This window comes from Microcebus murinus, chromosome 3 (assembly GCF_040939455.1).
Source record: "Microcebus murinus isolate Inina chromosome 3, M.murinus_Inina_mat1.0, whole genome shotgun sequence".
Lineage (NCBI taxonomy): Eukaryota > Metazoa > Chordata > Mammalia > Primates > Cheirogaleidae > Microcebus > Microcebus murinus.
This window is the reverse complement of record NC_134106.1, coordinates 70,976,879-71,000,322: the sequence shown is the minus strand read 5'-3', so window position 1 is coordinate 71,000,322 and position 23,444 is coordinate 70,976,879. Positions and strand designations below refer to the sequence as shown.

The window sequence follows — 23,444 nt, the reverse complement described above, 5'->3', positions numbered from 1 at the left end:
CCCTGGACAAGTTACTTGCCCTCTCTGAGCCTCCCTGAGCCCACTGCTATTCCGCAGGAATAATGATGTAGATGTGAGGAGTTGAGTGAACAAGATCCCGTTTAAAGCACCAAGCACATACTAGACGCCCAAAGAACAGTAGCTGTTCGCACGCAGAGGCCAAGGACCTATCGCCTAAATGGGAAGTGACACTGAATCCTCTAGCAAAGTTTTCAGAATGGCATAGTTGTCCTTGGCTTCTCCAGTGCCCACCTCCACACCCCCATTCTAGGTCTCTTTGGGCGTCCGCCCCTCTCGGGACGGTCGGATCTGCAGGCTCAGGGGCGCCCCCGCCTGCTCGGGCCGGCTGGCCCCTCCCTGTGACTCACCCGCGGGCTTCTGGCCACTCACCTCCGGGGGCCGGGGGCGGCGACCGCGCCCAGAGCCGTCGAGCGAGGCGCAGGCAGGCAAGTAGCGCGCTCCGGGGTCTGCTGAGCGCGGCCCGGGCTCCCCCTGGAGGGGTCGGAGGGGCTCGGCCGGTCCGGGGCGCCGCGCTCGCTCCTCTCCTCCCCACGCCGGGAGGCGGCTCTCAGGGGCGCACGGCCTCCTCGGTTCCCGGACGCAGGGATGGGAGAAGGGGCGGGCGGGGGGGTCTGGGCTAAAGAAATGCTTCGTTTCATTTTGTTAGGGACAAACTAAGTAGTTCTGCTCGGGGGACACGGAAGCGGCAGGAACGCTGTGTGTATGGTGACAAAACTAGTTCTAGAGTCGAGTTACCAGGTATTGATTAGCATGTGCATTGTCTGCCGCCTGGGAGAGACTCTGAGCTGAGTTATTTGCTCTTTTGTTTCGCTGTTAATTTGCAAACCTCTCCCTTTTTTTTTTTCCTGTGGTGGTGGAGCCTCCTGAAGAGGCTCGAGTGTGGGAAACTGATTTCCACTCATCCTTGTCCCCAGGGTGCTAGAGTCCGGAACCTAAGAGCCACCCACATTATGCACTGAAGCGACGCACCTCGGTGGGAGTGGGGGCGGGGTGGAGGGGCGGAAGGGATGAGTGATCTATGGTTTAACTTTCAGTCCCCCTGCGGCTGGGGGAGGGCGCAGGGATATGGCTACATGAGGTGCTGGTCGCATTTACTGAGGTCGCCCCTAGTAAATTCGCATGGTTGGGATGGATGGCAAACTAAAGGGAAGAGAAAGAAGTCTAGATTTATTGTCTTTTATTTGCTCGTTAATTACAGGATTTCATTTAGTTTTCACATTTATCTGCATGCTGCATGCCCATTTTACAAATTGGGCACAGGGAGGCTCAAGGAGGTTGCTTGCCCCAGGAAGCACAGCTAGGAAGTTGCCAAACTGTCCAACTCTTGTCACTCTATGAGGTTATCTGCCCAGCCTTTGGTCTCCCGGGGTGCAAGGCCCTGCTGGGGTTCCTACCCAGACGACCCTATTTTTAAGGTTGTCATTGGGACTGTGGAGACACTTGGATGCCAGCTAAAGGCCATATTCTTTGGGGAGAACACTTAACTTCCCATCTGCTCCCAATTTTAGCACATGGATTGATTTGGTTTCAATGAGAAACATTCATCCAGAACTTTTATTTTCTTCAGACGTTTCCCTTGCAGTCAAATAATGAGGTTTTGTTTGAAGGTCCGTGTATTGGGAAGGCCTGTTCCAGATTTTGCTCCACTGCCCCCTGGATGGGGCCTTGGTCCTGAACACGCTGAGCCTCATCTTGAACCAGCCTGGCTGACCAACGCCTTTCCAGGACAGGCCGGCCAGTGTGGTGGGCAGGGGAGCCATGCGTGGGTGGCTGCATACTGGGTGCTCACGTTCTCCTGGAGCCTCACACCGACTCTGCACTCATGCTTCTCCATGGATGCAGAAGGAGCTGGAGCCTCCCTCGCTCTGCCTGCCACTCCCCGTGTGACTGTGGCGGTGGGCTCTCAGGGCCTCAGTATCCTCTGAAAAGCCAGTGAGTTGGACAAGACTAGCTCTAGGGTCCTATGACTGTGACATAAGAAGGATGGCTACCCTGGCTTGCCTCAGATGAGCTGTCCCCCCTCCCACCAGGAGCCCAGGGCCCAGACTGTGGGAGGTAAACATCTGGTGAAGGAGAGAAGCAGACCAAGCAGGGAAATGGCAAAGAGTGTTTCGTGGCCTTAGCCGCTCCCTCAGAGCTGAGCTTTTTAAAAAATCATGGCAAGGAGAAAGATAAGTCGGGGGAGGAGGAACAAGTGGTGGGGAGCCAGTGACTCCACCCAGGAAATATGACTGACTACCCCGGTGGCAGGAGGGCTGTGCAGATGCGCCTGCCGAGACTGGTGAGTGGGAGCATCGCTTTCCTTGATGGTCCCAGACTCAGAGATGCCCTCATCCCTGGCCTGCCTTGGCTGCAGCCTGCGGTGGCTGAGGCCACTGTGGCCAGGCTGGGTGGACCTCCAGCTGCCCTGTGGGCACCTCTGAGGAGCCGGCCTGGCACACCCGCTGCCGGCCCTCAGCACCTGCACTCCTCCATTGCACCATCTGCCCCTCCCTGTCGGGGGACATCACCTCCATAATGGCTGGCGAGGGAGCCCAGGGGTGGGGCAGCCAGCAGCAGCGAGAGGGAAGTGAGAGGCAGGGTAGGGCAGGCTGGGAGGAAGGACAGCCCGAGGAGCCCCAGAAGTGCGAGGCAGAAGAGTGCTGAGAGGTGGAAGTGGGAGCGTGGCTGCCAGCGAGCGACGCTGGCCGGGAGCCCCTGGGTGGGCAGGCAAGGGCTGGGTGCTGGGGTCTGTGAACAGAGACCCACGCTTCTGGAAGCCACTTTGTGCCAGGAATGGTGCCCCCAGGCCGCTATCCCGGCAGCTGTATGCCAGGTTCCAGGTGCATTGACTGCAGCCTGGCAGCTGCCCGGGAGGACAGGCGGGTTGTGCTCACATTGCAAATGGAGGAACTCTTGAGTCAGGGCTCACCCTGGCTGTGCCAGTCCTCCTAACAGAGGCTGCTACACTGAGTCACCGGCCTCCCAAAGGTCCTCAGCCAGCCTGGAGGTGAATTCAGATTTGACAGTGCCTATCCTAAGACAGGACTGTGGCATAACTAGGTCTTTGGTCTGGAGTTGTTTGGAGAGGGGGCGGGGCAGGCCTAGGCATTTGGATTCGAAGGCCTGTGGCACATTTGATTACTTTGCCAACTCGCCAAGACTCTGGCTGAGGGTCTGGCCTGCTCCCTGGGGTTCCGTGGGGGGCAGAAGGTGGTGGCGGAGCCTGGGGAAGGGTAGGAGACCTACTTGGTGTCAGGGGAAAGAGCACTGGCCCAGAGTCCCCAAATGAGGCCTCTAGACCTCAGCTCCTGGGAACAGGCATGCCCCAGGCCGGGAGTGGTGTCCAATGTTGACACCTGTCCCTCCACTCCTCTGGGAGAAGAGTAGGTGCTGTTTCATTTCATGCCTAGGGGCAAACTGGGACTGTGACAGGAAAAGAGACCTGTTGGGGGCTAATGGACTCAGGGTCCAAGGAGGGCAGAAATCCCAGTGGTACGTGGCAGGGCTTATGTCCTCTGACGGCTGTCAGGCATTTCCTTAAAGGTGTGAATAACAGTGACCCCATTCCCAGGTCTTTCAGTGTGTCCTTAAAGACAAACTAAGTCAGGACTATGGGAGAGCCAGTGGGGCCGCATCCTCCCCCACCCCCAGCCCCAGGACAGTCGGATGAGACCAGTAGACCCTGTTCTCTGCCTCCAGGGCTGCTCCAGCCTGTTGAAATCCTGGGCTATCCCTTCGGGATTTCATCTGGTCTAATAATTGGAACCCAGCAAGTCCAATTACTCCAATGCATTCTTTGAGCATCTGCATGAGGTTCCAGATAGATCCAGAGAAACAAAATATAGTTCCTGCCCTAAAAGCCCTGATAGTCTCGTAGGAGAGACAGGCACATCCATAACTCACCAAACTATGGCAGAATGGGAAAAAGTAAAGGCTTTACCAGAGGTGTAGGAGAGGCTGCCTTGTGCAGTGGTGAGTTCCCCATCATCAAAAGCATTGAAGAAGAAGATGGTAGCCAGGTGTGTTGGCTCATATCTGTAATCCCAGCAATTCAGGAGGATGAGGTGGGAGGATCGATTGAGGCTAAAAGTTTGAGTCCAGCCTGGGCAACATATTGAGACCCTGTCTCTAAACACAAATGAAAAAAATTTAGCTGGGTGTGGTAGCACGTACCTGTAGTCCCAACTACTTGAGAAGCTGAAGCAGGAGGATCACTGGAGCCCAGGAGTTTGAGGTTGCAGGGAGCTATGATTGTGCCATTGCATTCCAGCATGAGCTACAGAGTGAGACGCTGTCTCTAAAAAGAGTAGTAAGAAGAAGAAGAAGAGGATGGTGAGGGCTGTTATAAAAGAGATTTCTGCACCATGAGTGCATGGGTATATGTTGGGAGGTGAATGCAGAGCAGGACTAGATAAGAATTTAGGCTCGGCTGGGTGTGGTAGCTCATGCCTGTAATCTTAGCACCCTGGGAGGACAAGGCGGGAGGATCGTTTGAAGTCAGGAGTTCGAGACCAGCTTCAGCAAGCGCGAGACCCTGTCTCTACTAAAAATAGAAAGAAATTAGCTGAGCATGGTGACACATGCCTGTAGTCCCAGCCACTTGGGAGGCTGAGACAGGAGGATCCCTTGAGCCCAGGAGTTTGAGCTTTCTGTGAGTGAGGCTGACGTCATGGCACTCACTCTAGCCTGGGCAACAAAACAAGATTCTGTCTCTAAAAAAAAAAAAAAAAAAAAACTTAGGCTCCTTCTAATGCTGACTTCTGTGACATTCCACCTAAAGGAAGTTTGTCTGTATTTCATTGGGTATGGTGGGTTCCTGCTTCACTGGGCCCTCCAGCTAGACCATGGACACAGGTGGTTCTTCTTTGTCTCTGTGCACCTCCCCCCAGGCCAAGTCTGCAGCACAGACCTTGAGTAGAATTGAATAGATTGTCGTGGGCTGCTTCGGGAACACAGAGGCATCAGGTGTACCCCCTGTTCTAGTGAAAAATGAAGCAATCAGGTCATGCTATAAAGCAGCCTTCTAGCAGGGGGTGGAGGACGTGCTCCCAGGTGAGAGGGCTGGGAGAACTTCCAGAGAAGGCTGAGGTCACCAAGTGTTCTGGAAGTTTCTTCCGACAGCTGGGACTTGATATGGGCCTAGGGGATGGTGGAGCTTTGATGGATGTGAGGGTGAAGCTGGGTCATTGAGGAGGCTGGAGGAGCTGTGGGCTTGGGTGGAAGGGCTGGGATGGGGAAAGAATGGAAGGCCAGAGGTCACAGTGGACCCTTCCCTAGGAGCCAGGAACAGAAGGCCGTGGGGTAGCAGGAGCTTCAGCCCTAAGTGTTGGAGTCACCTGGGGCATCTCAAACATTGAAAACCGGCTGGTCGAGGTGGCTCACGCCTGTAATCCTAGCACTCTGGGAGGCCAAGGCGGGCAGATTGCTCGAGGTCAGGAGTTCGAAACGAGCAAGAGTGAGACCCCGTCTCTACTGTAAATAGAAAGAAATTAATTGGCCAACTAATATATATAGAAAAAATGAGCCGGGCATGGTGGCACATGCCTGTAGTCCCAGCCACTTGGGAGGCTGAGGCAGGAGGATTGCTTGAGCCCAGGAGTTTGAGGTTGCTGTGAGCTAGGCTGACGCCATGGCACTCACTCTAGCCTGGGCAACAAAGTGAGACTCTGTCTCAAAAAAACACTGAAAACCAGGCTCCACCCAGAGTGTCCAGTATGGGGCCTAGGCACTGGGGTTTTTCAAAAGGCCCCCAAGAGGGTTCTAACATGCAGGTGAGCATGAGACTCTGTTCTGGGCAGAATTCACTGGCAGTACCTGGATCGCTTTGAATGCATGTGGAATGAGGACCTCCAGACCAGAGCATGGGGGCTGTTAAAGACAACATTATTCAATGACCCTATCGTAATGGTCCTAAATAAAAGTCTCTTCCTTTATTCAGGACCATCACGAGAGGTATAGGGATCACTGCAACAGCTTCTTGCAGTGGAGGAGAGAGTTTGGGCTCAACTCCAACTCCAAGTACAGCATGGGTGAGTGGAAATTTATAGCCAAGGAGCAGGGTGGGGGTCAGTGGATGGAAAATTACTAAGAGGAAACATCAGGAATGAGGGGGATCTGGTTACCTTGCTCGAAGGTCTTTAAAAGAAAAAAAAAGGCCAGGCGCGGTGGCTCACGCCTGTAATCCTAGCACTCTGGGAGGCCGAGGCAGGCGGATTGCTCAAGGTCAGGAGTTTGAAACCAGCCTGAGCAAGAGTGAGACCCTGTCTCTACAATAAATAGAAAGAAATTAATTGGCCAATTAATATATTTAGAAAAAATTAGCCGGGCATGGTGGCGCATGCCTGTAGTCCTGCTACTCGGGAGGCTGAGGCAGTAGGATTGCTTGAGCCCAGGAGTTTGAGGTTGCTGTGAGCTAGGCTGACGCCACGACACTCACTCTAGCCTGGGCAACAGAGTGAGACTCTGTCTCAAAAATAAATAAATAAAAGGAAAAAAATTGTGTGTAGGGAGGAGATCTGGCTAAACTGACCCAAAAGAATTCTTGCTGAATTCATCTGACATTTTTAATCTAAAAAAAAAAAATAAAGTAAAAAAAAAAAAAAAAGAATTCTTGCTGAAGACAGGCTGAGTGATCAGACATCACCTGGGGGATGGTGGCGATAAGGAACTTGATCAGATAGCAAGGATGATCAGATATCATGGGTATGGGGTTGTGGCTAAACTGACTTAGCAGGGTTCTTTTGCTAAAACTCAATTTTTTTTTTTTTTTTTTTGAGTCAGAGTCTCACCCTGTTGCCCGGGCTAGAGTGCCGTGGTGTCAGCCTAGCTCTCAGCAACCCAAAACTCCTGGGCTCAAGCGATCCTTCTGCCTCAGCCTCCCGAGTAGCTGGGACTACAAGCATGTGCCACCATGCCTGGCTAATTTTTCCTATATATTTTTAGTTGGCCAATTAATTTTTTCCTATTTTTAGTAGAGACGGGGTCTTGCTCTTGCTCAGGCTGGTTTCGAACTCCCAACCTTGAGGGATCCTCCCGCCTCGGCCTCCCAGAGTGCTAGGATTACAGGCATGAGACACCTCGCCCTGCCCTAAAATTGAATTTTATAAGGAAATTTACAGATGGGCCTGGGAGAAGAGTCAGAAACTTGATTAAAATTTAGCCAAACAAAAAATCTTTGTCAGCACCTATGTTTTGATAAGGCCCAAGGCAGTTCTAACAGGCAGCCAGGGCGATGAAGGGCAGGCAGCCAGACCCCTTTCATCAAACCCTGCAGTGGCTCTCTGGGGCTTGCAGCCAAGGCATGTGGGCTGCCTGATTTGGAGTTAGGGCCTGAGCTCTCATTTCAGTAACACAGAATGGAAAATCGTAAAGCTGACAATTGGTTCACTGTGCGTGTCATTCCCTAGCTCTGCCTGCTGGCGTGAGCTGGGGGCGGGGCCACTTCACCACTTCAGTCCTGAGTCACAGGCTGGGCTGCCTCTTGCAGGGGATGTGGGCATAGCATGTGATCCACTGGGGGATGGAGAAACATTAAAGGTTTCCTTCCCCAAACCTCCCCTCACTGCCTCCCCACTTCCGGAGTATGGTGCCAAGAAATGCCTTCCATGATTTTGTAGGTTGCGAAAGGATAAAGAAAGTCATAATTCACATGGCACTTCACATCCATTTTCTCTGTTCTTGGCCGCCCCCTCTTTGTTTCCTACTCAGACTCCACACCCGCTGCTCTGCCATTCACCTCCCCAAAGACTGCTTTCCCCCCTGCTCTCCTGCTGCCCCCCCCAACTTTCCTAATGGTGCCAACTTGCATTTTTCGCCCTCAAATTCCCCAAGCCCTTGCCCTGCACCACTGGGGCTCACCTTACACAAACTCCGTCTGGATGGATGCACAGCATGAATTGTATTATGGATGAAGTGCTTGCTGGTTATGTGGCCTCTGCATTTTAAGCCAAAACAAAAGAAAGACTCTAGTGATACGAACCTATGAAAGAGCTAGTGAGTGAAGCTGTAGCTGCTGCACTTTCTGAATTTTAAAAAAAGGTCCTATATTTTTTTAAATGCTTGCTTTTAGCATTTTTTCCCCCTGAATAACTCTTGTCCATAAAAGGTTGCTCCCACTGACCTACAGAATAAAGATGATGTTCATCATTCTGACATTTGAGGGGAGCTGGGCATACAGAAATGATGACGCCTGGGAATGGGTGAAACTCCCCCAGGGAGAGAGTTTAGAATTAGAGCTGCCATTAAGTATAATATTAACTGAAGGTCTTTGGTTTTTTTTTTTTATTTTTTTAATTATTTTTAATTTTTAAAAATTTTTTTGTAGATGCCTTTTATCAGGTTAAGGAAATTTCCTTGTATTCCTAGTTTGCTGAAAGTGTTTAAAATCAGGAATGGATGAAGAATTTAGCTAAATGTTTTTCTACATCTATTGAGGTGATTATACACACACACATATGCACATATGTTTGTTAATGGGGTGGATAACATTGATTTTTCAGATTTTTTTGGTATTGTGATCTGCTTGATTTACTTATTTTTCATTTCTGATTAACATATAATAATTGTACACATTGACAGGGTACAATGAAATGTTTCAGTGCACATATACATTGTATTAATATAAAGATCCATTATATTAATGTTCATTACTTTAAACATTTATCATTTCTTTGTGGTGGTAACTTTCAAAATCTTCTCTTCTATCTTGAAATATACACTGCATTTTTATTAGCTATAGTCACCCCAATGTTCAGATGTTAAACCAAACTTGTATTCCTGGTGTAAACCTCATTTAGTCATCATGGTTTGTTCTTTTTATATCTTATTTAATTTTATTTGCTAAACTTTTGTTAATATTTTTGTGTCTATTCATCAGGGATATTGGTCTGTGATTTTCTTTTCTTATAACATATTTATCTGCTTTTTTATTGCAAGAGTGCTGGCAGTATAGGATGAATTGGGGAAGTGTTTCCTCCTCTTCTATTTTCTGGAAGAGTTTGTACAATTGGTATTATGTCTTCCTTAAATTTTTGGTAGACTTTACCAATGAAAGCCATCTCTACTTGGATTTATTTTTATTTTAGTGGGAAATTTTTTTACTACAAATTTAATTTCTTTAGTAGATATTACCACTATTTGGGTAATTTATTTCTTCCTGAATGAGCTTTCATAATTTATATCTTTCAAGGAATTTGCCCATTTCATGTAAGTGGTTGAATATATTGGCATAAAATTTTTGTAATATTCCCTTTATCCTTTTTTTTTTTTTTTTCTTTTTTTTTTTTTTTGCTGTGTAGTATTCCATAGTATTTTTTTTTTTTTTTGAGACAGAGTCTCGCTTTGTTGCCCAGGCTAGAGTGAGTGCCGTGGCATCAGCCTAGCTCACAGCAACCTCAAACTCCTGGCTCGAGCAATCCTCCTGCCTCAGCCTCCCAAGTAGCTGGGACTACAGGCATTCGCCACCATGCCCGGCTAATTTTTTTTTGTATATATATTAGTTGGCCAATTAATTTCCTTCTATTTTATAGTAGAGACGGGGTCTCGCTCTTGCTCAGGCTGGTTTCGAACTCCTGACCTCGAGCAATCCGCCCGCCTCGGCCTCCCAGAGAGCTAGGATTACAGGCGTGAGCCACCGCGCCTGGCCAATCCTTTTTTTCTTGAGACAGAGTCTTGCTCTGTTGCCCCGGTAGTGCAGTGGTGTTACCTTGCCTGGTCCCTTTATCCTTTGAATATCTGTAGAATTTATAATGATGTCACCTGTGTAGTTTCCATATTGGAAATTTGTGTTTTCTCTTTCTCCTAATCACTTTGTCTAAAAGTTTATCAATATTATTTTTTATAAACCAGCTTTATTGATTTTCTTTCTGTTTATTAATTTCTGCTCTCATTTTTATTATTTATTATCTTCTGATTAGTTTGGATTTCATTTGCTTTTCCTTATCCTGTGGTTTTTTTTTCTAATGGTGGGAGCTTAAGTCCTTCACTTTAGGCTTTTCTTTCTTTTTTTTTTTTTTTTTTGAGACAGTCTCACTTTGTTGCCCAGGCTAGAGTGAGTGCCATGGCGTCAGCCTAGCTCACAGCAACCTCAAACTCCTGGGCTCAAGCGATCCTCCTGTCTCAGCCTCCCGAGTAGCTGGGACTACAGGCATGCGCCACCATGCCTGGCTAATTTTTTCTATATATTTTTAGTTGGCCAATTAATTTCTTTCTATTTACAGTAGAGATGGGGGTCTCGCTCTTGCTCAGGCTGGTTTCGAACTCCTGACTTTGAGCAATCCACCCACCTCAGCCTCCCAGAGTGCTAGGATTACAGGTGTGAGCCACTGCACCCAGCCTGACTTTAGGCTTTTCTAATACAAGCAGTTCTTGCTTAGAGGGCTGCATCCCAGCCTCATGCAATACCCAGAGTCAGGGCATCTGAAGCAGAAAGAGGTGTGGCTGACAGGTCATGGCAGGGGGAATATACTGGCCTAGGGGTCAGAGACTTGGCCTCTGTGAGCCACTCACTAGCTTTGTGGCTTTGAACTTGGACTCTCTGAGCCTTGTTTTCCTTGCCTGCATAATGGAACCCAGGGATAATCTCCTCTTGGGCTCCTGAAGATGAAGTAGTTGATAAATGTGAAAGTACTTGCCCACCTGGAAGGGCCTCCCCAGACCAGCGTGAGAGGTGGTTGTTATGGCATTTGTAGTAATAATGGCTTCTCCTGTCTTTCCAGATCAGCAAACAGCATGTACTCGCCCATCCCCCAGAGGTAGGCTGTGGACCCATCTCCTTTTTGCCTTCCTCTTCTTCATGTCCAAGGGCTGCCCCTCCTCACTGCTCTCCTCAACCCCAGCCCCCAGGCCTGCCCCAGTCTCTGTGCTGTTGAGGCCACTGCCAACCCTCTCTCTCCCCACAGTGGCTCTCCATTCCCAGGCTCAGTGCAGGACCCCGGCCTCCACGTGTGGCGGGTGGAGAAGCTGAAGCCAGTGCCGGTGGCACCAGAGAACCAGGGCGTGTTCTTCTCGGGGGACTCCTACCTAGTGCTGCACAATGGCCCGGAAGAGCTCTCCCATCTGCACCTGTGGATAGGTAAGGGGGTTGGGATGGGTAGGGGCCTGGCCCAGGGCAGGGGTGGGGGCTAGCATGGGTCTCAAGGGCTTTGCCCTGTCACCTCCCACCCGTCCCAGGCCAGCAGTCGTCCCGGGATGAGCAGGGCGCCTGCGCTGTGCTGGCCGTGCACCTCAACACCCTGCTTGGGGAGCGGCCTGTGCAGCACCGCGAGGTGCAGGGCAACGAGTCCGACCTCTTCATGAGCTACTTCCCCCGTGGCCTCAAGTACCAGGTCAGAGCCCACCTCCAGGCACCCCTACCCTGCTGCTTCTCTCAGAGCCAGCCTGCCTTCCAGCTAGTTCTTCACCTGCGCAAGTTCCTGGTGTCCGCAGGGCTGGGTCCTCACCTTTCTGTCTGTCTCCCAATGGGGCTGGGGACGGAGGGCTCCAGGCCCCCTGTCAGTCCACTCACCTGGGCCGTCTGTGCTGCAGGAAGGCGGTGTGGAGTCAGCCTTTCACAAGACGTCCCCAGGCACCCCAGCGGCTATCAAGAAACTCTACCAGGTGAAGGGGAAGAAGAACATCCGTGCCACCGAGCGGGCGCTGAGCTGGGACAGCTTCAACACTGGGGACTGCTTCATCTTGGACCTGGGCCAGGTGGGTAGGCCAGCCAGCTGGAGCGCTCTGTATCGGCGCCATCCTTTACAAGGGCGGGGGACCAGGACGCCAGGAAAGGGAGAGAGAGGCTGAGAAGCTGTTAGTCCATTCCAACTGGGACTGCTCCAGCCATTAGAAAACTCCCTATATTTGCAAGGACAGAAACCAGCCTCCCTCTGATGTCTAGCCATTGCTTCTAACACTCAGGAGCTTACGACCTCCTTCTCTTGGAAGCCTTTCTTGCTTTGTGTTTGCAGCCTGCCAGACCATTCGTTAATGTGTTCACTTATCCATTCATTCAGTGGATCTATGATACCTTCCCTGAGCCAGCACAGGGACCATAAAAGTTCACCCTGGAGAGGCAGCCAAGATGAGTTGGTCACTTTCCACAATGCATGGCAGGATGTGATAAGAGTTCTCAGGTGGGTGGCAGCCATGTGCTGAGGGACCTTGGAGCAGAGAGGGGCCTATTATCCTGACCTGAAGCCAGCTGTCCCAGGAAGGTGTCATTGCACTAGACCTTCAACAGAGGGGAAATACTGTTCCAGGCAAAGGGAGCGGCCGAGCTGAGGCACCAAGGTGGGGAGAGGTGCAGGCATGCATGCAGACAGCAGGGAGAGGTCGAGTGTGACCGGGACCTGGGTGGGAACAGGAGCAAGGGGAGTAAAATTGCTGAGGAGGGTGAGCCCCGGGACATGAGATGCATGTCTGGCTGAGGAGCGTGGACCGCATCTTGGGGTGCCGAAGATTCCAGGCAGGAAGATCCATCAGGAGCTGTTTATAAAGGGGACTTTCCTGCCTTGCTGTCACCAGGGCAGGCGGGGCAGGGTGAGGAGGGTCTGCCCGCAGGGTTTGGGGACTCACCCATTCAGTAAATACTTACTTTGTGCCTACATACAGACCAGGCTCTGTTTTAGCAGTGGGCACACAGCAGTGAACAAGTAATGCCATATGAAGCTTACTTCTAGTCAGGGAGATAGGTTCTAAATGAGATAAAGATGTTTAAATATAAGGCTATGGGCCGGGTGCGGTGGCTCACGCCTGTAATCCTAGCACTCTGGGAGGCTGAGGTGGGCGGATTGCTTGAGGTCAGGAGTTTGAAACCAGCCTGAGCAAGAGCGAGACCCTGTCTCTACTATAAATAGAAAGAAATTAATTGGCCAACTAATATATATAGAAAAAATCAACCGGGCATGGTGGCGCATGCCTGTAGTCCCAGCTACTCGGGAGGTTGAGGCAGTAGGATCGCTTGAGCCCAGGAGTTTGAGGTTGCTGTGAGCTAGGCTGATGCCACAGCACTCACTCTAGCCTGGGCAACAAAGCAAGACTGTCTCAAAATAAATAAATAAATAAAAATAAGGCTATGAGTGATGCAGAGAAAAATAAAAGAGGACAAGAGATAGCAGGTGGGCAGAGAGACACTCTTGCAGAGTGTGGTCATGGCCATTCTCAGAGAGCCCTCTGCAGTGTGCCCTGCCTTCCCGATTGTCCTGCCTCAGAGGACAGTTCCTCAGAGAGGAGAGGGAGAGCTAGGGGCCATCCTCTGAGCAGAGGCAGGACGCAGCAGCTGACTCTACCTGGTCTCACTGCTTTCCTCCAGAACATCTTTACCTGGTGTGGTGGGAAGTCCAACATCCTGGAGCGCAATAAGGCGAGGGACCTGGCGCTGGCCATACGGGACAGTGAGCGACACGGCAAGGCCCAGGTGGAGATCGTCACTGATGGAGAGGAGCCGGCCGAGATGATCCAGGTTAGGGGATGTTGGAGCGGGCAGCTGGGAGCCAATGCTGGGATGTGGCCAAGAGGCAGTGATGAGCTGGGGGCATGAGGGTGGCTGGTGGAAGGTGGCAGGGGGTGGCTGGGGCACTGCCCAGGGCTGTGGTTAGCTCACAGGGTGTCTCCTCTGGGTGGATGCTTGTCCTCAGGGCTCAGCAGCCGGACTGGTGGGGCCGGCTGGACCCAGCCCTCACTCACCTCTGCTGGGTGCCCTAGTGCAGGACAGTTTGCCCCACCAGAAGTGGTGGCCCTGGCCATGACGGGTTGGGGAGTTCGGGGGCAGGGATCTTTGTAAACCTGGCCTGCTCTGGCACCTGCAGGTCCTGGGCCCCAAGCCTGCTCTGAAGGAGGGCAACCCTGAGGAAGACCTCACGGCTGACCAGACAAATGCCCAGGCCGCGGCTCTGTATAAGGTGGGCATCCCAGGCCTGCCCTGGGACCAGGCGGGGATGGGTGGCAGCTTGCACAGCACAGCTGGCTGCACGCAGGGCTGCAGAGGAGGAGAAGGCAGTGGGGAGGTTGGGCCTGAACCAGCGAGGTTTATGCAGGGCTTGGAGCAGAGGAGGATGGGAGGTTGGTGGATGGCAGGCCCCTGGAGGAGATAAATGTCACTTCCCTTCTGGCCATTCCTGCTGAAGGTTCGAGGCCAATACTGAGCTTTAGTCTTTTGGATTCTGTGCATTTTTTTGTAATTTGGAATCCACTTTATTTCTAAATGGACTCAGGGCCTCTGTGCTGCAGGGATTGGGGGTGCTGGGCAGGGGCAGAGTGGGAGGGAGTTGAGGAGGGCCGGGCAGCCCCCTCCTCAGCTGTGGTGTGTGAGATCCAGCCCTGCCTTTCCTCCCCAGGTCTCTGATGCCACCGGACAGATGAACCTCACCAAGGTGGCTGACTCTAGCCCCTTTGCCCTCGAGCTGCTGATACCTGATGACTGTTTCGTGCTGGACAACGGGCTCTGTGGCAAGATCTACATCTGGAAGGGTATGTGTGGCTCCTCCACACCAGCCTGAGATGCCTGCTGCCGCTCTGGCCCCAGCAGGCTCCTCATTGCTGGGCTCGGCCTGCCCCAGGCTTGCAAAAGATGGCCTCAGGGAGCCCGCATGCTCCGGGTTGGGGGTGGGTTTCCCTTTGCTGTTCCTATTCCCTAAATTCTAGACTATGACTCTGAACTGCCAGGAAGCCTCAGAATCACCCCAGGGCCTGTTCAGACAGAGTGCTGGGCCCCACCCCCAGAGGCACCCACATTACTCAGTCTAAGGTGGGGCCAAGAACATGCATTTCTAACAAGGTTAAAGGGCATGCTTAAGCTGTTGCTTACTGGGACCTCACTTTTGAGAGCCACTGTCCTAGACTGGTCTTAGGCCTGTAGGGCTGCTGGAACCCCTGATCCTGGGATTCTGTCATAAGGTGTGATAGAGACAAATCATAGATAAATTAAATATCAATTTATGCAGTGGGTGGTAAACTTGTAGAACTTGTTTTTCCAAAAGATTATATCTTCTGGAAACAGAAACACTGTCGTGTAAAAGCCTGTTCAGCTTGGTTTGACTATTTGAAAATGAAATAAACTTGCTCTGAGTCTCTGTAGGGTCTTGATGGAAATAGCATTTGCTCAATAAATAGTTGTAGGGTCAACCAAGGCCAAGAAATTGCCAGCCCCCAGCCTGGTCAGGAAGACAGAGAAGTGGTAAGGTGCCTATGGATAGCAGTTACCATGCGATTCATACTGTTGCCTCCTAAACCCAGCAGAGAGGTGAAACAGAGGGGCGTGCAGCAGCAGGCAGTGCTGGCGGGTCTCCGAGGGGTATTGTGGGAAGAGAGAGCCTTATGCTACTGGGGCTGCCTTTTCCCTCCTGCCTGTGGGTGCTTACCCCATGGAACCAATGCCAAGTACAGAGGGGTTCCCATAGGCCCACGGAAGCCTATATAACCCCAAACAAGGGACCAAACGGCATAGAAAGAAAAACCAGAGGAGAAACTAGAAACTTGGGAGGCCAGGAAGAGAAGTATCTCATGGGTAGGAGTGCAGCTGGACTGACCCATGATACCACAATATAGCATATTAATTTCAGATGCATTGTAGTTCATGCAGCGTAGTTCATGGGATTTTCATAGCCTGGAAACCACTGATCATAGCATTGTTTCTTTGGAAAAATACCTGGAACCGGAGTCCAGGTTCCGTTCGAGGGACTGCCTGCACAAGTGAATGGATTACATGGGAATTTTCATTTTTATAAGTGGTTTGTTACTGTAACCATTAGGCTGTTACCATTAGCCATTAGTGTAACCATTAGCAACCATAATGCTTGCTGGCATTATAGGAGTTAAGTTCACCTTCATAATAAATTGGACCCTTTGTCCTATTTAGTTTTTAAAAAAGAAAAAACAAAGTCTTGGTAATAGTACAATATGGACGAAAGACACAAGGAGTTCTGGCGGGGAGGAGGGCCTGGGCTCAGAGTTTGATGCTAGGGGGACATCCATTCTCCCTGAAATATCCCTGGGGCCCTGGTCAGAGCAGGTTTTGCTGATCAGACACAGCAGAAGAAGAGTTTTCATCTAGCTTGGGGCTGCCAGTTTGGGAAGAGCCTTAAGGGGCTGACTTCCACCTCCAGAGAGCCCCTCAACATTCTTGAGACCTCTTGGTACATTTATTTTTTAAATTGCCAGCTATTGTGTGGACCTCCTTAAATTTCCTCAAGAAAAATGGAATTGGGGCTAGAGAGGGTCCCTGCTCTTTTTAAAACTCTCTCTCCTATGATCCAGGGCGAAAAGCTAACGAGAAGGAGCGGCAGGCAGCCCTCCAGGTGGCCGAGGGCTTCATCTCCCGCATGCGGTACGCCCCACACACTCAGGTAAGGAGACGCTATGCCCCAACCCTCCTCTAGGGCTCTGCCTGTGGCCTCTGACCCCTCAGACTGGCCAGGAAGCGCAGGAGAGACTTGGGCACTACTAAGAACAACCAGGCCTTTCTCTCAGACCCGTCCAGTGGAAAAGGCCTTCTCAATCTTTCAAAATTTAAAGATGCATACATGCTATTTTCAGAGGATTTTGAGCAGAGAACTAGTTGTGCCTTTGGACACTATGCTTCTTTTCTGGGCCACCGTCCCTGGCTGGTGCCACCCCCAATCTTGGCTGGTACCATCCCCTGGCCCCAGCACAGTGGTTCTACAAGTCATTGGGGGGGGGGGGGCGGAGCTGACAAAGCTTAGTTATAGCTCAACTGTAGTTGCTGGCATCTATCAAACTGTGCACCCACATCCTTGAAGCAATTCCTCAGTCTCTGTCCCTGTAATCTTGCTTCTGGTCTCTCAGCCCACCTGGAGGAGCAGCCCTGGCCTGGATGCACATGGACTCAGGCCAGGTGCCTGACACTGGCCCCCCTGTCCCCCCGGCAGAGGCAGAGGTGGCAACCACCTGAACCAGATTTCTCCCCCACTGTCCTTACAGGTGGAGATTCTGCCCCAGGGCCGTGAGAGTCCCATCTTCAAGCAATTCTTCAAGGACTGGAAATAAGGGTGGGCATCTCTCTGCCCGCTACTCCCCTGCCCTCATCTTCTGCTTTTTCCTCCTCTGGCTGCCTGGGCAGTGCTGAGTGCTCCCTGCAGATGTTCAATAAAGGAGATGAGTGCGAGTGCTTTGCCCTGCCCTTGCCTGCACCACCCTTCCTGAGCTGATTCTCACTTTCTCACCTATTCACCTGGGTTCATCCCCGTGCTGGGGGCCGAGTGGGACACAGATGACAATTCTGGAGTCTCCAGGAGCCGAGCTGCTTTGCATGACTGAGGAGTCCCAGAGGGGCTGGCAGGTACTGCTGTGAATCCAATAGGGAGGTGGCGCAGCGCCAGGCCTGGATCGCTTTCTGCTGGGCTCAGTTCGGGCTCACCTTCCCAGCTGGGGAAGGCTGTGGAAGGGCTTGGGATGTGGCTCCACTCAAGCCAGTGTTTCCTCAGATGCCCTAATAAACCACTGCGAGGCAGCAGCTTCACATGACAGATGATTGCTGAGAGGACAACTTTTCACGACTGTCCAGAGCCGGGGCTGTTGCTTCACAGGCACATTGCACCGTGTGTTTGGCTGATGTTCTGTGTGGGGCTGTGGGAGAAGCACTGGGCTAATTGCAGGGAGTCTTGGGTCTGGTTCTCACCCTGCCTCTATTTGATCCTGGCCAAGCTGCTTTTCCTTGTGTAGACCTAAGTTTATTCTCTTGTGTAGTGGGGTGGTGGTGACACTTCTAAGAGGCTAAAGAGCTAAATAGCAGGGAGAATGCAGTAGCCAAGAAGAGGTCCCATCGAGGGGCACAGCCCGGGAGGCAGGAGCAAGGTGTGAGCCCAGGTAAGCCTGAACCAGAGCGTGAGGAGCTCACATGCCTCTGCCCTTGCTCACCCTTGGGTCCTATGGGCTGTGTGCTTACTGAGCTCTGGAAGCTGGATTCCTCTATCTCACACAAAACCATAAATGCGGCCGGGCGCGGTGACTCACGCCTGTAATCCTAGCACTCTGGGAGGCCGAGGCGGGCAGATTGCTTGAGGTCAGGAATTCAAAACCAGCCTGAGCAAGAGCAAGACTTCATCTCTACTATAAATAGAAAGAAATTAATTGGCCAACTAATATATATAGAAAACATTAGCTGGGCATGGTGGTGCATGCCTGTAGTCCCAGCTACTTGGGAGGCTGAGGCAGGAGGATTGCTTGAGCCCAGGAGTTTGAGGTTGCTGTGAGCTAGGCTAACACCACGGCACTCACTCTAGCCTGGGTAACAAAGCGAGACTCTGTCTGAAAAACAAAACAAAACCCACCATAAATGCTAACCAAATTCATCTTGCTGATTCTGTGCCAAGAAGCATAGAGAAATCAGCTCCCCTATGGGTCCACCTCCCTGCCCTCTCTGCACAGACTTCCCAGCCTTTATCCGACAGTCTACACAAAGAACAGGTGCTAGGGATGATTTTTAAAAGGGGAGAGAGTACAAGTTGCACGAAATCAGTGGTTCTGACAACATTTTTTGAGTTATGGAATATTTTAAGCCTCCCATGAAAGGCCTAGGCCTGACCAGGTGTGTTGACTCATGCCTGTAATCCCAACACTCAGGGAGGCTGAGGTGGGAGGATCACTTGAGGCCAGGAGTTCAAAACTAGCCTGGGCAACATAGTGAGACTTTGTTTCTACAAAAAAAAATGTTTTAAAAATTAGCCCGGTGTGAACCTGCAGTCCTAGCTACTTGGGAGGTTGTGGCAGGAAGATCACTTAATCCCAGGAATTAGAGGTTACAGTGAGACATGATCACACCACTATACTCTAGCTTGACTAACCGACAGAGCAAGACCACGTCTCAAAAAAAAAAAAAAAAAAAAAAAGGCCCTAGTCTTGTCTCAAGACAATAGACAGATTAAGATCTTTCCATCTACTTTCAGAGGGTTCAGACACCTGCTACAATCTGTCCATCAACAGAACTGCAACTTAATTCCTGGATTATGTTATTGTTAAGGTCCCAAGGTCTGAAATTGGGGGCAGAGAGCATAACACATGGTGTGAGTTGGGAAGAAATGACCCGGTAAGGGGCACAGGCTTCCCCTCCAGCTAGAGGCTCCCAGGGCCCATGTGGACTGGTCTCTGGGTGTGCTGGGTGCTGAGCACCCACAGTCGGGTCTGGGGAGTTAGCCTCAGGGTCCCAGAGTGGGTAAAAGGGATGGGGGCAAGAACTGACACTTACTCCAAAGTGGAGGCTCAGCTGCAGCTTTTCTCCCGTCTTCCAACCCCCACCATGCCCAGTAACCTCCCTGCCATCTCTGCTGGTCAGCTGAGCACCAGGATGGAGGAAGTAACAGGAATGAAGGATCCATTCAGGTCAGGCCGAGATGACACAAGGCACGATTCCCACCCTTGAGGCATCTTGCTAACAGCAGTCCAGGAGTTCCCTTCAATACCTAGGTGGCCATCTGTCATCTCTACCTCTGTGATGGGTCCCACCTCCAGTGGGTCACACTTGGAAAGGCCTGCAGGGCTGGACAACGTTCTGTACCTGCACTTGAGGGAGTCCAGAGGACAGCAGCATAGTGGGGCTCTTGCCTGCCTCCCACTCCCCAGCTCAGGAACCCTGGCCTAGAAGCCCTTTTATGAAGGGAGCAAGAGAGTCAGGCTTCCGCAGAAGCAAATGTATAAAAACCCCTGTGTGAACCAGCTCAGACTGTCAATCTTTTTTTTTTTTTTTTTGAGACAGAGTCTTACTCTGTTGCTCGGGCTAGAGTGCTGTGGCATCAGCCTAGCTCACAGCAACCTCAAACTCCTGGGCTCAAGTGATTCCTCTGCCTCAGCCTCCCGAGTAGCTGGGACTACAGGCATGTGCCACCATGCCCAGCTAATGTTTTCTATATATATTAGTTGGCCAATTAATTTCTTTCTATTTATAGTAGAGATGAGGTCTCGCTCTTGCTCAGGCTGGTTTCGAACCCTGACCTTGAGCGATCCACCCACGTCGGCCTCCCAGAATGCTAGGATTACAGGCGTGAGCCACCGTGCCCTGCCCAGTCTGTCAATCTTAATAAGAGCCAGGGCTATGGTGTCCACTGGCTAGAGCTCGCAAGGAGCCTCTGTGCCACTGAGTGTAGCCAAGGTGAGGACAGACACTCTATGAACTCGGCAGGAGTCTGGCCAGGGCACAGGCAGCCTTCTTTCTCTGGAGTCCATGATGAGGACAGAAGCCACTTGTGCCTTCACCCACTGGTGTGCCTGGCTCTGGAACAAGGCCACAGGAAGATGCAAGACTTGTCTTGGAAGAAAACACTTGAGACCCTTAAACTAGAACAATTCCTTTAGTTGAAAACTGCTGGTGTGTGAATTTCCTACTTCACTCAGCCAGGCCAGAAAACCATCACAGGACATGTACAGCCTCTACAGAAGGAAGTCCCAACTTACCGGCGGTGAGGATAGGGCAGCCATGGGACATGCCTAGCCAAATGCCCATTTCTAGATGGTAAACAATGGAGGGGAGGGACTGGGAAGAAGAGTGTAGGGTAAGTGAAAGGCCAGAAACCCCCAGGGGCCCTGACCCGCCTGGTGGATGGAGAAGAGGAAGCCCCTCCTCCCAGATGAGGTCCCAGGCAGCTTGCTCTAGGTCATGCTGCCCCCTGTCGGCTGCTGCCACTGCTGTCTCCCTCCTTCCAGTCCTAACTTCATAGACACCTGGCAGAGAGCCCTGCTGCCAGGGAGTCAGAATTCTGGCTGCCTCTACTTGGGCATCTCCTTCCCACGTGGGCTTGTACAGAATATCCACAGATCCACATGGGGCGGTCCCACCTCATGATCCATTCACTCCCACTGAAATAACCTGGTACCCAACCCTGTAGACTGCAGCCCAGCTGAGACTAAGGTGAGATTCTCTTTGCTCTGGAGGCCGGTCTGCAGGGTGGGGGTCAAGCCAACCTGCCCCAATGCCTCATGGCAGTGAGTGAAGGGTACTTGGCCCAGGAACTTCCTACATCCCACCTGCTGAGACAGGAAGGGGCCTGGCTCAGCCAGGGTGCTCCTGACATGGTTGGCCATGCACCTCTGGGTACAGCCCAGCCTTTAGGTCTATCAGTCAGTCTCTGGGATAGTCAGATCAGCCATGTGCCTTCAGATGAATGAGGTTGCAGGTCACAGACACCTGTGAAGGTGAGGTCCTTGGAGTAAGGGGCCTGTGGCCCACAGCACTTCTTTGCCCCCAACAAGGAGGCCTGTCCCTTAGACACGCCAGCCAAGTAGATCTCCAGGGTCTTGAGCAGCCGCCGAGGGCTCTTCTTGGCTAACACTTCCAAGTCTGGAACAAAGAGAATTGGGACAGATGGCTTGAGGAGGCTTTGGATGGCTTAATCGTCAGGGCCTCAATCATAGCAGCTCTAGGGAGCACCCCACCCCTATCCTATGGAGACAAAGGTGATGGAGTCACCTAACATGGAGAGATCACCAGAGAGGGAGGCTGAGGAACTGGATATAGCCACAGGGACCACACAGGCTATGCTGTGCAGGACAACTGTTGACCCAGCTTCCAGTTTTGGACTCAGAAAATTTGAACATCATAGGCATAAGGGAGAAAGGGAGGAGAGGGTGACAGAGAAAAGAGAACTAGCAGGCTCCAGAGCAGGGGTCCTCAAACTTTTTTTTTTTTGAGACAGAGTCTCGCTTTGTTGCCCAGGCTAGAGTGAGTGCCATGGCGTCAGCCTAGCTCACAGCAACCTCAAACTCCTGGGCTCAAGCAATCCTTCTGCCTCAGCCTCCCGAGTAGCTGGGACTACAGGCATGCACCACCATGCCTGGCTAATTTTTTTCTATATATATGTTAGTTGGCCAATTAATTTCTTTCTATTTATAGTAGAGATGGGGTCTCACTCTTGCTCAGGCTGGTTTCGAACTCCTGACCTCCAGCAATCCACCCGCCTCGGCCTCCCGGAGAGCTAGGATTACAGGTGTGAGCCACCGCGCCCGGCCCTCAAACTTTTTAAACCGAGGGCCAGTTCACTGTCCCTCAGACCGTTGGAAAGTGCGGTGCATATTCCACACATGCAAACTGTGGGCCCGGGACGAGTCGGCTGCTAAGCAGGACAGGCAGTGGCAAAAACACCTGGCGGGCCGCATGCGGCCCGTGGGCCGTAGTTTGAGGACCCCTGCTCCAGAGAGTGGGCTGATGAAGACTCGGGCAAGCTGGGATTTGAGAGACTGTGGATGAGGAAAACCAGTCTAGCAGCTACCCTGGGGTCTCTGCACCAGGCACACTGTTGTGCAGGAGCCTCGGCCTCCCCAGAAGAAAGAGCGCACCTTTGAGGACAAAGCCTGAGTCTGAGATGGTCTTCTGCTGGGTCCTCCAGACGTGTGCAAGGTGGAGGAAAGTGGCAGCGTAGAAGCTGTTCACTACTGGGATGACCTTCTGCTGCCGATTACACTCCCTACAGGACAAGGGAGGTGAACTGCTCAGCCAATGACGAGGGCTAACATCTGGGTGCCCTCCTGCCCTCCCTCCCCGTTCCCCCAGGGAAGCCAGCCCAAAGCCATTATGCCCCTGTCATTCCCCAGGCAGCCTCACATGTGAGGTCAGGGGTGGGGAGGAAATACAAGCTGGGGAGGCTGGTGCACAGGGACTTTGTCCCAGACCTCCAGGGCCAGCAGGGGAGGAGGAGCGCTGGGGAGAATGAGGGAGGGTTGGGAATGAACCAGGCTCTGCTGAGTCACTCTCATCAGCTGGCAGCTGGGGACTCACCTGGAGAGACACTCCTCTCTCAAGGCCTGGATGGTGATGCGGGTGATGTTCACGGACATCAGACAGAAAGGGAATTGCTGGAATGGAGGGGGCACCCGGTCAGTGGCAAAACCAGCTCTCACCTTATGTGTTTTCTGTCATCGGCAGTGTAGTGGGGCCCAGAGGCAGCAGCTGATCTTAATTTTCCCAGTAACCTTTTTCCCATCTTACAGATGAGGAACTAAGGCTCAACGACCTTAAATAGCTTTCCTAAGGCATGGAACCACAGGGCCAACCGAGGTTATCTGAGGTACTCCTGCACTGCCTCTCCAGCCTCTTCATCGACCTGACCCACTAGCTCTCTGGGCCTTCAAAGACCTACCCCTGATCTGCCAACAATGGCCCACGCACCTTGGGGGGCGGGATGAGCACAGGAGTGAGGCTCAGTTATCTAACTACAAGTTAAATCTCCTCTTGCTTCTCTAGGCTGGTGATTATCAGGCTGCTCATGGGCACCTGGTCCGAAAGCAGAGACGATGCAAGAAGGAAGAGGTCAGCCTTGACTTGCCGGCACACTCATCTCTCCATAACACAGAGGCCTGAGAGCTGGCTGTGCAGGGCACACTCCCGAGAGGCGGCAGCCTGGGTGTAGCAGGGCTGCTCCACCAGGACAGGCCACAGAATCCTCTGCAGGGTCCGAGTTACTGCTTTTAGGGGGGCAATTTCCTTCCTGTTCCTTAATGACAATAAAACCAAGCAAGCATGA

At 51.9% G+C, this 23,444-nt stretch overlaps 4 protein-coding genes across 10 annotated transcripts in view; 1 reads left to right on the top strand and 3 right to left on the bottom strand.

Moving 5' to 3' along the window:
- SH2D6 (SH2 domain containing 6) overlaps window positions 1-2,537 on the bottom strand; it is a 26,176-nt gene extending 23,639 nt beyond the window's left edge. Inside the window, exons 1-2 of the mRNA XM_076000452.1 lie at window positions 2,367-2,537; window positions 391-492 (exon numbers count right to left, since the gene is read on the bottom strand). Coding sequence (XP_075856567.1) covers window positions 391-492; window positions 2,367-2,537 — 273 coding nt within the window. The remainder of the gene's footprint in view (window positions 1-390; window positions 493-2,366) is intronic.
- VAMP5 (vesicle associated membrane protein 5) overlaps window positions 1-23,444 on the bottom strand; it is a 190,229-nt gene that overhangs the window by 138,202 nt on the left and 28,583 nt on the right. The window lies entirely within an intron of this gene.
- On the top strand, window positions 328-23,444 carry CAPG (capping actin protein, gelsolin like). Of its 4 annotated transcripts, XM_076000934.1 has the most exons (11): window positions 328-446; window positions 10,719-10,754; window positions 10,902-11,074; window positions 11,173-11,327; window positions 11,527-11,691; window positions 13,292-13,441; window positions 13,788-13,880; window positions 14,316-14,448; window positions 16,234-16,322; window positions 16,918-16,985; window positions 23,165-23,444. In XM_076000934.1, exons 2-10 carry the CDS (start codon window positions 10,732-10,734, stop codon window positions 16,981-16,983), a joined length of 1,047 nt encoding a protein of 348 aa, XP_075857049.1. In that variant the 5' UTR covers window positions 328-446; window positions 10,719-10,731; the 3' UTR covers window positions 16,984-16,985; window positions 23,165-23,444. The 4 variants fall into 4 exon arrangements, with proteins under 4 accessions (XP_075857049.1, XP_075857046.1, XP_075857048.1 ...); XM_076000931.1 differs by lacking the exon at window positions 23,165-23,444 and having other exon boundaries at window positions 16,918-17,101; XM_076000933.1 differs by lacking the exons at window positions 328-446; window positions 23,165-23,444 and adding an exon at window positions 2,283-2,302 and having other exon boundaries at window positions 16,918-17,101.
- The window catches only part of ELMOD3 (ELMO domain containing 3), a 28,602-nt gene continuing 25,418 nt past the window's right edge, over window positions 20,261-23,444 (bottom strand). For all 3 annotated transcript variants that reach the window (XM_076000929.1, XM_076000930.1, XM_076000928.1), the window contains 3 exons: window positions 22,700-22,776; window positions 22,261-22,388; window positions 20,261-21,265 (listed from right to left, as the gene is read on the bottom strand). In XM_076000929.1, coding sequence (XP_075857044.1) covers window positions 21,063-21,265; window positions 22,261-22,388; window positions 22,700-22,776 — 408 coding nt within the window. In that variant the 3' untranslated portion in view covers window positions 20,261-21,062. The remainder of the gene's footprint in view (window positions 21,266-22,260; window positions 22,389-22,699; window positions 22,777-23,444) is intronic.

Bases quoted from the DNA above. Each gene is read 5' to 3' on its own strand.
- CAPG (XM_076000934.1), top strand. From the start codon at position 10,732: ATGTACTCGCCCATCCCCCAGAG. The intron at 11,328-11,526 runs GTCAGAGCCCAC...TCTGTGCTGCAG, and splicing joins CCCGTGGCCTCAAGTACCAG to GAAGGCGGTGTGGAGTCAGC. The intron at 13,442-13,787 runs GTTAGGGGATGT...TGGCACCTGCAG, and splicing joins AGCCGGCCGAGATGATCCAG to GTCCTGGGCCCCAAGCCTGC.